A 13023-nucleotide genomic window follows, 5' to 3' on the forward strand; every position below is an offset into this window, starting at 1 on the left:
CTTGCTGAAGACTAAGAAAAAAGAGAAACATGCAACAAAATACACCACAATGCTCAAGAAATGCTCATAGAAAGAGGGATTTTTCTGGTTTTGACCCTATTTCTGTTTGACCCTATTTCCTACCCTTGACCAAGTCTATCTTTAATAATATCCCAGTCTGGGAGAAAGACAGAGAGAGAGAAGGGGAGAGAGAGAAGGAGCAAGACAAGTGTCCAGTGAAGTCCCATTCCAAAATATCCCAATTATCATTTTCTTAAGCCAGGCATAAGCTGGCATCAATTTATGGTGCTTATGGCACTAATCATGATCTTAGGAAAAACTGGATCAAAAAGGCAAAAAAAAAAAAAAAAAAAAAAGTTAACCATTTCACTAAATACTAACATTCAACAAGGATACAGATGTGCAGCTCTCCAGGTTTCCCGTTCAGTGGACATAGAGCAAGAACAGATAAAGATAAACTCCTCAAATACAAAGAGTTATTTTTCCTCCTTGATACCAATTAAAAGCCCCAAGGCTTGGACAAAACACATAATGCCAAGAGCAGCCACAAAGATGCTTCCTGATAAATAACAAGATAGGTTGTGAGAAAATTCTCACAAGAGAAAAAATAAACCTCACTCAAAAATCACATGGGAAAATGAGATTGAGTGCATGGAATATTTTTTTTTATTGAGATAACAATGTTTCATATTCTATTTCCAGAAATCCTAGCTTTAGAATTAGTAGCAAAACTGACATAAAAAAAATATTATACAAAAGTAACATATATATATATATATATATATATATATATACACACACAGTAAAATATAATATATAAAATTAATGAGATTTTCCATTAATTCATTTAAATTATAAAATTAGAAGATGTACCTGAATTTAGAAGTTCAATACAATTTTAAATTATCAATAATAGCAGTTTTGTAAGCCTATTACAAAAATGTATTAAGCAGTGTATTTTTCTTCCCCTCTGTTTTTATTCTTGTGGTATTTGGTATAGTCATTGTATAGTTCTTTAAAGACTTCTCTCACACCAGGTTGTAATGAGGTCCTTAGGAAATGGATGTCCCGTTCAATGCAGAGGTCCAGTATAAGATAAATCCCCTCCTTCAGGAGATTCTTCACAGCTGGATACAGAGTCATCTAAAAAGAGAAAAACTCCTTATTTTTCAAAATATAAAACTGGGAAAAGTCAATGCAAAATAAACCTATATTTTAAAAGAAAAACAATATCTTCCCACAAATTGAGAAAATTTACTAAAGACAATAAAACCCCAAGTATAGCTTTGCATACAGCTTATAGTTTTTAAATTTTTTAATGTTTTTAAGGGGTTTTGTAAATTTAGGCTGAGTTTTAAAAAGGACAACAGAATAACCACGTGGAATTAATTTTCAGAGGACCTGAACTGATATCACAAAATGATTTTTAAATATTCACCAGTGGCAAAAATTATCATAATTTCTAACAGCCAGAAGCACACTCATCTAAAGTTTTCCACTTTGCCAATCACCACATAAGTTGTACTCTTTCAGTCAACTGTGGTACAATTTAATAAACAATAGTACAAAATAATAAATGTACTAGAAAATAATAAATGCAATAATAAACTGCAATGTATAATTGCTGATTTGAATAGTACTGAATAGTCCAAGGGCTGTTTGGTATGTACACACCAGGCTGAGAGGGGATGTGCCCTGATTCAAAATGAGTCACTTTTTGGGTTCCACTGTGAAAATACAAGCTCAGAAACAGGTCCCTGAAATTCTTTAAATAGAGTATTGTAATTTATAAGCCTAGTAAAATGACTTAGCCTACTACAAAAGGAATGAACTTATTATATCAATGATATTTTATGCTACAAACGAAATCAGAAGACAAAAGGACAGATGAAGTTAAACAGGAGGATAACACATGTAGATTTCATGCTGGAGAAGTGAAAATAAGGACACTAGTAGAGTTGACCTTATTTGGGGCCTTTGGGTAATTTTTTTAAAAAGCCATTTCATACAGCATTTAGTCATTTTGAACTGCAACATCCATGATGAACAAAAAGACCACCACAAAGATAATTATAGCTTAGATACATATATCTTATGCAGGATTAAGAATTAAGTTCTATGAACTACTCATAAAGACCCTCCAAAGTAAATCAACATATGTTTTTATACTTGGTGGCTACAATACAAAGGAGGACAAAGAGGACAGTGAAAAAAAAAGTTGGAAAACATGCTGCAGAATAAAGAAAAGTAACTAAGGTTTGTAGATTATGTGAATATTGTACACCTACATATAGTGAATGTGATTTTTTTCCAAGAAAAGAGAAGTGCTGCACAAAGTTAAGCCCCAAATACCATCTGAAAAGCTACATCTTATCTAGGAAGCAACTAGCTCCTGATGAAATTTCTGTGTGAAGTAAGATAATCAATTCGTTAGAACAAAGGTCAAAATCAGTACCAAACTAGAATAAAAACAAGAAGTTATGAAAAACGATTTTAACAGTTTCAATCTGTCCTATAATATAAACAATCTATTGATACCCCCACACCCAAAAAAAAAGGATAATGAAATAGACATCAAAACAGACTGTCACTGTTTCCTAAGGAAGCTTAAATCACCAATATCAGACAAAAAGAGCATAGAAACTGCTGCAGTCAGCAAATGTTATCTTGACAGATATATAGCAGTGAAGAGTAATACTAGTTTAGAATATGAATTCATCTGTAAAATTATCACAACAGAATGAGAACTGGTGGGTGGCTGAAAAGGAAAGCTAGTTAAATCTGATTATAAAATAAACAGTTAAGGAAGAAAGTGGGAAAATAATACATGAGAAATAAAAAAAATCTGCCAAGATTTCTATAACAAACTATTTTCTTTATTACTGACAATGGGGCCACATCTGAACTCTTTGACATTACAATCCTAGACTTAAAGAACAGTCAAGAAGGCAGAAAATGGGAGGCAGAAGCCTAGTCTCCACCTACCGCCATACCCAACCACTCTAAGAAAGATCTAAAGAAATTTAAGAAAAGTCAGAACAGGATCATTATTCCAACCCAAAATCACAAATCTGACTCTCAATTAAAGTAAACAGGGCAAAAACTGTGGAACTTAAGTGGGCAATGATTGAGCTAGCTGTAACATAAAAACAAGCTGCACAAAAACATTTTAAATAATCTACACACTTATCAAGGTATATCCCCAATGAAGTCAGGCTCTTGTGAATTATCTTCTATAATTGGCTTTCAGTTGTGTGACTAAAAAGGAGAAATCTCTTCAACTCTGCCTTAGTGAAGGACCCCACCTGAGGGAAAGCAAACAAGACAATTTCATTCTGTTATCTAGGTGGGGTTGGTTCAATCCTGAAACTCATTGAATTCTATTTAAATTCCAGCCCAAGTGAAACTCATCTTGTAGAACTCCACCCACTAGCTCCCTTCAGATTGTAGCCAAAGCTCCTATTATTAAAAGTGACAATCTAAAATCCTCTCTTTTCAGAGGTTCCAAACATGCCATGCTAGGCTATGCCATGCTATACCAAGGAGCCTCTGCCTACTGGAATAATATTCTTTTCCAGTGCCACCCTCTCTTTATCCTCACCTATTTCCTTAACTAGACAACTTTATGCCTCTCTGTCAGGATTTCTAACCTTCCCTATAATAAAGCTCTTTTATCAATCTAGGTTTTCAGGTCTGTAAATTCCTTTACAGAGAATCTTTGCGCCGCCAGAAGGGAGTTTCCCAAAACTCCCTACCCTTGCGCCAAATCCCAAAAGGTGTAGGGGAGCCAAACCTCTCCATATGGTTCCCTGAACCCCAAACCTGCCACTAGACTTTATCATTTAACTCCCTGACCACCAGAAACCTTACCTTCATTTTGGTTCCCTAAATCTAGACTTATCATTTAGTTCCCTATTAAAGGGAACCCCAAAATCTAAACCTCATCAGTATGAGCAAAATTTTTTTTAAAAAATCATTAGGTAAAATAAAACACTATCTTCTTTTAAAGGGCTCCTTAAATAAAATATTTCCCATGCATATGTTAATAAATTCAAACAAGATTACTTTAAATAACAGAGGAAACTTTCATTAATAACTCAAAGTTAATATCAAATGAAGCATAAAACAATTGCTAGCTATTATTTTCCTTTTCTGCCATCAGCTATACTACTTTTGGGCTTTTTTCTTTTTTTCTTTTTTTTTTTTTTTAACTTCATCATGTCTTCCTCAGGAAATTCATTATTAGAAAATCTCATTGTCCTGTAAGACTGATTTGGTCTTAGAACTCACACCTCTTCCTTAATCCTCCTCCCCTCAGACTGGACCCCCCAGGTAAAAAGAAGGGCTATTGGCTTCAAGTTCTCCACTTAAGGAAGAGGCAGATGAGCAGTCTTTTCCCCATTTCCTTTTAGATGGCTATACTGCTTTTATATTTCTCTTTTATGCTCTCAAGTCAGGTACTTTTCCCCTGCTCCCCATAAATACATTTTAAGTTTCCTTTATGTGTCTTCTCCCATTGGATTATAAGCTCCTTGAAGGGAAGTACTATATTTCCTTTTATTTGTATTTGTATTTGCAGCACTTAGCACAGGGTCTATTATATAGTTAGTGCTTTATAAATGTTTATTGACTGTTGACAAATTTGCAAAGTGCTGTATAAATATTATGTCCTTTAGCCCTCAGAACAACTCTATGAGGTAAATGAAATTATTATTCCCATTTTACAGATAAGGAACCTGGACTTAAAAGAAGTCAAATGACTTGCTAAGAGTCACAAAGCTAGTCAGTGCCTGAGACAAGATTTAAATCTAGGTCTTTCTGACTTCAAGTCAATGCTCAATCCATTATTCTTGTGTATAAGATGTATTTATACTCAACAAAGTTGTTTGCCACTGCTTGAGAGAAGTGCCAGTATAGATTTCAAATATAAGAAGGGCTCCTCTGTTGGCCTATGGCTGGTTATGTCAAGCTGCTCCTATTTGTGGATGATAAGGTGCTGACAAGCATTAATGCCCAGAATACTGCAACAGCTATAAATGAATTCCATAAGCACTGAAGAATTCAGCTAAACCACCCATATGGAAAGAAAAAAAGTGAATGTAGAATGCATTATGTCCAAGTTATGAAAGCCAGTTGGGGAAGAAAACCTACAGTCAATTAACAGATATAGTGATCAGAAAGTGTAAAGGGCAGGAACTATGAAAAGATAAGTATGATTGATTTAATACTCCAAAAGTCTTATCATGCCTCAGAGAATCCAATGATTCTTGTGGGTTTTGAAGTTTAGTAACAGTCTTATCAACAATTTTTGATGTTCATGAGTCAATTGCCATATACATTGAGTTAACAATCATGCTTTTTCAGTGGCATGGGTAGTCAGAGATGGAACACCCAATGTTTCTTGAGTTTTCTTCTTTGTTTCAAGGTTTTTCTCTTTTTTTGTCTCTCCAATAGATAAGGTGAATATGGCTTGTTGGCACCCATCTGATTCCTTCTCCAACTGTAGAGAGAGAAGCAAACCCTCTCCCGCAGGCAGTTAATCTATCTGGTCCCTTCCATTCACCAGTTTCTGGATCTTTCCACATTACCTGGCGATTATCTTGGAACTGCTCACACTGGACACTGCTGCTCTGTCAGGTTATAAAGCCTGTATTCTCCCCAGTTATAATCCCTTTCTTCTATCAGATTGATCTATTGATCAATACGTTAAGATGGTACTAGAGAATTTGGCTTTTGAAATTTTAACCCCTTAGTGATTGGAAATGTATAGCAAGGACATGTTTAGAATCTGGACAAAACTTAACCACATAATGCTACATTTCACTAAAAAAAAAAAGTGAGAAGATAAGCAGACCACTTATCTTCATAGTTATAGATAAGAGATGAATTCTAAACCAAAGGATGGGGGCAATTACAAAAAATAAAATAATGTTGATTAAATTAAATTGAAAAACATGCATTAAGGGAAATCTTATGTTGACATCTGGTCATAGCTAAAAACATATCTCCAGACTGCTTACTCCGCCCTAGAAATTCTAAATTAGAAGCAACAGGAAGCCATATCCAACTCGATCTCGATTATGTCTAAAACTGCCTGAATCCCTGATCTGGGAAAGAGACAAGAGATACAGCCTGGATTAGAGAGGAAGTCTAATCATAAATATCAGGAAGCTAACACACACTGGTCTCAGTTTACCATTTTCCATTTCTCTGCCAACTTTTACCTGAACATGAAATAATGAATAGAACTTTTTAAAAAGCACTTTTACATACATTATCTCACTTGATCCTCATAATAGGCAATGTAAGAATTGTGCTCATTTGACAAGGATACTGATAAGTGACATGTCCCTAGTTAAAACTCTGGGCTTCTAGTGGTACTCTTTTCACTATACCATACAGAGATTGAAGTGAATGATTACCTCTGTAGCAGCCCAATCCAAAAAGGAAGTAGAGCTGATAAAAAAGAAAAAGGTCTGAAATTTTGCTTCAGAATTAGAAAAGATTTTCTGTCATTTTTTCACCTTTGCATAACTAGAATGCAGGTGAGTACCTTGGACAGAGTGGTTTCTTTAAAAATTGGTTTGAATTGTTGTTGAATCATTGGATAAGTAATGAAAAGTCTATAAATAGCTTAGAAATTCTTAGATTAAAAGAACTGTATAAATTATTTATTCTGTAGACTAATAATCTATACCAGAAGCTATAAAGTTGAACTAGAGGGAAAGGAGTTGAAAGTGGCAATAATTTCACTATCTTGCTAACATTACTGCATGGAAGGATCATTAAAATTTTAATATTCTGTATGTCATGCATTGCTACTTCTCAGGACTGAGCAGAGTACTGATTGATTCTCTCATCCCTAACAACTTTCCACCCCCAAAAAAAAATTTAAAGGAAAATTAAAGGAAAGATTTAACAGCTGCAACTGCTGTCTTGTTTTTAATTACACTTATAAATGTTTTATGGTCTACATATATAGCAACATTCATCTGGAAAGATTTATGGTTCTCAAGGAGAAGACTCTAATGCATATGGAATTTTCTTCATTACTAAATTAAACAACAAATTAAAGCCCAAATGTGAAATGTGCTGCCAAGGGGGTCTGGGAGCCGGAAGGCTTTGATAACTCCCAAGGCATTCTGGCAGCCTAGATAACAAATTGAGGAGTGTAAGTCAGAAATGAAGAATGAGGCCAAGAAATCATAGGCTTCTCATGCAAAATATATCCCAGAATAAGAGTTAGCAACTCAGAAATTCAAAATTTTGCTTTTCTTCATTAAATTATCTAAGGTAACTAGGTTTCATCATCTATAAAAAAGAAAGAAAAAATAGTAGTTTTCCTTATAAAAGATGCTTGAGGATTAATGACTCAAGTACTTAAAAACATTTAGGGCTAAATAAATGCTGAAAAATAATTTTTGGTAAACTTTATTTATTATAGCCACAGATATCATGGAAATAATAATTTTAAGAAACTGGTTTGTGCTACTGCCACATTTCCCTGTTTTATAAGATTGAAAAAATATAGTTTCCTCATCTACACTGCCATTTCAATTCCCCTCAAACCTAGCTCAAACATTCATACTAGAGTCATCTTCTTTGCGAGGCTGTACAGGTAGCCAAGAAGTTGGGGATCAGGCAGAAGTTAAGTATCTTTAAAACAAGTTTTTATTGATATTTTCTGTTTCTTTCATCACCAAAATATCCCATGTGTCCTTTGTCCTCCATTTCCAAGACAGACAATCTCATATAACAAATGATATCTAGGGAGTAAAGTCAACACATTGAAGAAGTCTGAAAATATGTGCAATGTGTAACACTTGTGAAACTCCCATTACCAAGAAGGGATATGTTGGGGATATCTTCTCATACTTTTTGATTCCAGTTCTCCTTGATCTTTATAATTTTGTTAATTTATTTTTGACCATTTGATGTACGTCATTGTTCTTTCCATTTATGTTGTTGTAGTTACATATCGTTTTCTTGGTTTGGTTTCCTTCACTTTGTATCAGTTCAGATCTTTCCATGCTTCACTGTATTCATCTCACACATTTCTTAAAGCTTATTAATAGTCTACCATAGCTCCCAATCAATGGGCATTTACTTAGTTTTCTGTCTAAAATTTTTGAGGAATTGTTCTTAAAGTATATTGGCCTGTGGTTTTCTTCCTGAATTGTATTTTTGCCCAGTTGAGGTATTAGGACTATATTTGTCTCATAAAATGATTCCACTGGTAAAGGTCTTCCTTTTTCAGATTTTGAAAAAAAAAATTCTGAAATACAGGTACAAACTGTTCTTTAAAGACTTGACAGGAGGCAGCAAGGTGGTGCAGTGGAGACAGCATCAGCCCTGAAGTCAGGAGGATCTGAATTCAAATCTAGCCTCAGACACTTAACACTTCCTAGTTGTGTGACCCTGGGCAAGTTACTTAACCACAAATGCCTCAGCAAAAAAAAAAAAAAAGACAACAGAATTCTCTCATGAATCTATTAGGATCAGAAGCTTTTTTCTTTAGTAGGTCCCTTATAATTAGATCTATTTCCTTTTTTGAGCAATAGAGCATTGCTCTATTTCCTTTGTTAGCATTTAACTATGCATAATATGCTCTGATTATTTGTTTTATTTCTTCTGGTTTTGCTATGAACTTGATGTTGCTCAAACTGCTGTTTTATTGATTTGATTTTCTGGTCTTTTCTTTTTAGTTGAATTAGTAAAGGGTTTATCAATTTTATTAGTTCTTTCAAAGAACTAATATTACTTATCATTTCTATGGGCTTTTATTTCCAGTTTGTCTATTTCCCTTCTAATTTTCAACATCTCTTTTGTGATTATTTTAGACTTATTTGTGGCTTTCTAATTTTTTAAAAATGCATACAATACATTAATCCATTCTTTTTTTGTGATCCCTGTCTTTTCTTTGTGATTCCTGAACCAATTTTCATATTTTCTTTTTTTACTTTTAAGTAATATTTTATTTTCTCCCCAATTACACAAAAGACAATTTTTAACACTTTTTTTTAAAAAATTCTAAGTTCCAAATTTTCTCCCTCCCTTCCTTACTTTCCCACTTGTTGAGAAGAATACCTTTAATGAACATGTTTCCATGCTTTATGTCTTGCTGGATATAAATAAAAAATTATTAAAGAAACATTTATCATCATTTGTTGAAATTATCAACATTTCCTACCCAACTGCCTTCCTAGCCATCATCTCCAGAGGTTACATCACTCTGCAAAATGATATCAAATCTTTTTCTTGCCATCCTCACCCTCTTTTAGAAAGAAAAGGCACCCTTTTCTTTAAACATGGTGCCTTATTCCATTAGACTGCGAGCTCCTTAAAAGCAGGAATCAGCTTATGCCTTTCTCTGAATCCTCAATGCTTAACACAGTGCCTGGAACAGAGTAGGAGCTTAGTAAATATTTATTGACTGATTCTGATTGCATCTATCCTGAAATCTCATGATTTTTAGCATAAATAAAGCAGATACATCATTGGAAGAAAGACTTTAGAGTTAAGTTTTGCTCTATTGAATTCATTAAATGTTTCTTTATAATCAACAATAAACACTGTTGGATCTTTTCCTCTCTATACTTTTCATAATTCTCTATACCTATCTTCTTTACTGTGACTGTGAAGATATAAATTGCTATAGAAAATCATCTTAAAAAACCTGTTCCTGTCTCATACTTTCATCTAAGATACTCTTAACATTTAAAGATATTATTCCAATATTTGCTAGCAATAAAATGAGATTATGGGAAGATCATAGTTAATGTCTTTTCAGATTTTTTTTAAAATAACAATACAGTCTACACAATCTTTTCCAGGCTCTTAGAATTTTCCTTTTGTGACATCTAAAAGTGATTCCTGAAAAATCTTCAAAATTGTGATTGGTAGCAGAGATTTTTTTTTTTTACCCCAAATATTTAGTCAGATCTTATGATGAAGAGAGCCATCTACACCCAGAGAGAAAAGTGTAGGAACTGAGTGTGGTTCACAATATAGCATTTTCGTCTTTTTGTTGTTGTTTGCTGGCATTTTATTTTCTTTCTCTTTTTCCTGTTTGATCAGATTTTTCTTGTACAGCAAGATAATTGTATAAATACATACGCATAAAAAAATGTTAAAACCCCAAATATCTAGTCAGATACAGCCACATTATCTGACATTATTTCCATTTCCTCACATTGCACATTAATAATGAAAGGTACAAATATGGTGGGTCTCATTTTTTGATGATTTAAAAAGATCACTACATAATCAATGGCAGAGCAGTTCAATTTAACATCTATTTGTTACCCTCCTACTTTCCTCTAAAAATGCTTTAAGAATGGTTAATCAGGTCCTTCAGACAAATTATCTATATCTTTTTTTCTCTCCCACTACTTTTAGCTATTTTTGAATTGATACTACTCATACTCTTTGATCACATAATATTTGTAACTGTAATAATTTGTAAATAAGCTTATATTCTAAACTGCAGTTGCCTTTGGCTTGAAAAATATTAAGTGTGTGCTGGCTAAATGCATTTCCTGAAATTTTTTCACTTTCTTATGGCAATTGTTAAGCAATTATAGGTCACAACAAATAGTGATAATCAGGAACATTGTCCATTTCACATGTTTCAGTTAACATCTTGTTTAAATCCATCTCATAAGCTGACAGTTGATCCTCTTCATTCCACTCTGAGAGTGATCCTGAATCTCCAGACTTACCCTACCATGCCAAACAAACCTCTTCAATCTGGAAGTTCACTCTATACTTGGACTTCACAACTGAAAGCACCTTCTGACTGTTGGCTTCTCTTCCTCTGAATGGTTTCTCTAAAAACCTCCATTTTGAAAAGGATGTTGAAGTCGGCCATGTTTTCATTTCTCTCCCAACTCCTCCCCTGACTCTCAAGACTTTGCCAGATACTATCCCTCCAGTTTTTCAGTGTCCTTTTATATTATTTTCATCAATTAAAATGCAAGGTACTTGAAGGCAGGGACCACCTTTCTTTCTGTTAACATTTATATTCAAAGCATTTAGTATAGTACTTGGCACATAGCAAGCACTTAAAATAAATGCTTGTTGAAGTGACTTCTCAAATTACTTCTCTATTACAACAATTTTATTTATTGTCATGTTGTTTGAGATTACAATGTATTGGGTCCTCTGCCTCTCCCTGATAAAAAAATTCATAAATCATTTCTAAAACTTAGGTTTCTTTCATTTCTCAATTTTGAAATATATTTTCTAACATTTCACCTCCTCCCTTGTGTCCTTCTTCACAATGTATAAAAGCTAAGTATATATTCTCTTGGTTTAGAAATCTAAATGAGGGGCAGCTAAGTGGCACAGCGAATAGAGCACCAGCCCTGAAGTCAGGAGTACCTGAGTTCAAATCTGGTCTCAGACACTTAACACTTCCTAACTGTGTGACCCTGAGCAAATCATTGCCTCAGGGAAAAAAAAAAATAAGAAAGAAAAGAAATTAAAATGAGTTTTTGACAAAAAAAATTTCTCTCATTCTTCATCTTTTATAATAGATGATAGCACAAAAAATGTTTGTGGCAGCTCTTTTTGCAGTGGCAAGAAACTGAAAACTGAGTGGATGCCCATCAGGTGGAGAATGCCTGAATAAGTTATGGTATATGAATGTTATGGAATATTATTGCTCTATAAGAAACGATCATCAGGATGATTTCAAAGAGGCCTGAAGAAATTTACATTAACTGATGCTAAGTGAAATGAGTAGAGCCACAAAATCATTGTCCATGGCAACAAGAAGATTATACAATGATCAACTCCGATGGACGTGGCTCTTTTGAACAGTGAGATAATTGATGCCAGTTCCAATAATCTTATGATGATGAGAGCCATCTACACCCAGAGAAAGGACTACGGGAATTTATGTGGATCACAACATAACATTTTTACTCTTTTTGTTGTGGTTTGCTTGAATTATATTTTCTTTCTCATTTTTTTACTTTTTGATCTGATTTTTCTTGTGCAGCAAGATAATTGTATAAATATATATGCCTATATTGGATTTAACATATATTTTTACCATGTTTAACATATATTGGATTACATGCCACCTAGGGGAGAGGGTAGGGGGAAGGGAAGAAAAATTGGAACACAAGGTTTTTCAAGGGTCAATGTTGAAAAATTATCTTTGTATATGTTTTAAAAATAAAAAACTTCGATTAAAAAAAATATGGAAGGCAGAAAAGCTATAATTGCTATCATAACATCCCAAGAAATAACATTTGTTTTCCTCAGGCATGTGATGAAACCAACTGTAGCAATTCGTTTATTCAATTCTCTGAAGAGAGCCTATAAACCATCTTTTTCTATGTAGTTGCATTTTTGTTCCTGTTTCATAGGTTGTTTTAAGAATAAAATGAGATAATATATGTAAAGTGTTTTAATAAAACCCATGAATGGTAATATAAATGTTAGCTAATATTATCACTATTACTATTCATTTAACCTTAAATTGTCAATATGAATCTGGTTTAATTAGATTGTTGGACAAAGTTCATATATAGAATAGCAACAGTTAAATTAATATTTATACACAGTCCACCAGCATCAAGGAAGCAAAAAAGAATGCATCGAGCCAGGAGAAATATTTTTAATTCTTATCTATTTCATGGCTTGACATAGCAAAGAAATCTATCACCTAATAGCCAATCTGATGATGACAAATTCCATAATAAGTTTGTCTAGTCCTCAGATAGCAGAAAGAATCGCTCGTTAGGACTATACCTGAAGCCTTTACAAACTGGTATAACCTTTCAGATCTATGCTTTGTTGGCAAAGCACTGGAAAACATAGGGTCACTTCCAAACCATGATAGAATATTAGAAAAGGAATTTGGTGAAAATTTGTCATTACCTTTTCTATTAACAGTCAAGATGTTAGCTTAGCATTAAATACTCTAATTCATCTTTTCAGCATTTTCTCCCACCATCTCTCTTAATAGATTCATTATCTTATACAAGATAAACTGTTTTGTTAATTACAGTT

General features: G+C 33.6%; 1 protein-coding gene across 1 annotated transcript in view; it reads right to left on the bottom strand.

Annotated features, from left to right (window-relative positions):
• Positions 1-808: 808 nt before the first annotated feature.
• URB2 (URB2 ribosome biogenesis homolog) overlaps positions 809-13023 on the bottom strand; it is a 44085-nt gene continuing 31870 nt past the window's right edge. The window contains exon 10 of the mRNA XM_003767827.4: positions 809-1143. Coding sequence (XP_003767875.1) covers positions 946-1143 — 198 coding nt within the window. The 3' untranslated portion in view covers positions 809-945. The remainder of the gene's footprint in view (positions 1144-13023) is intronic.

This window comes from Sarcophilus harrisii, chromosome 4 (assembly GCF_902635505.1).
Source record: "Sarcophilus harrisii chromosome 4, mSarHar1.11, whole genome shotgun sequence".
NCBI lineage: Eukaryota > Metazoa > Chordata > Mammalia > Dasyuromorphia > Dasyuridae > Sarcophilus > Sarcophilus harrisii.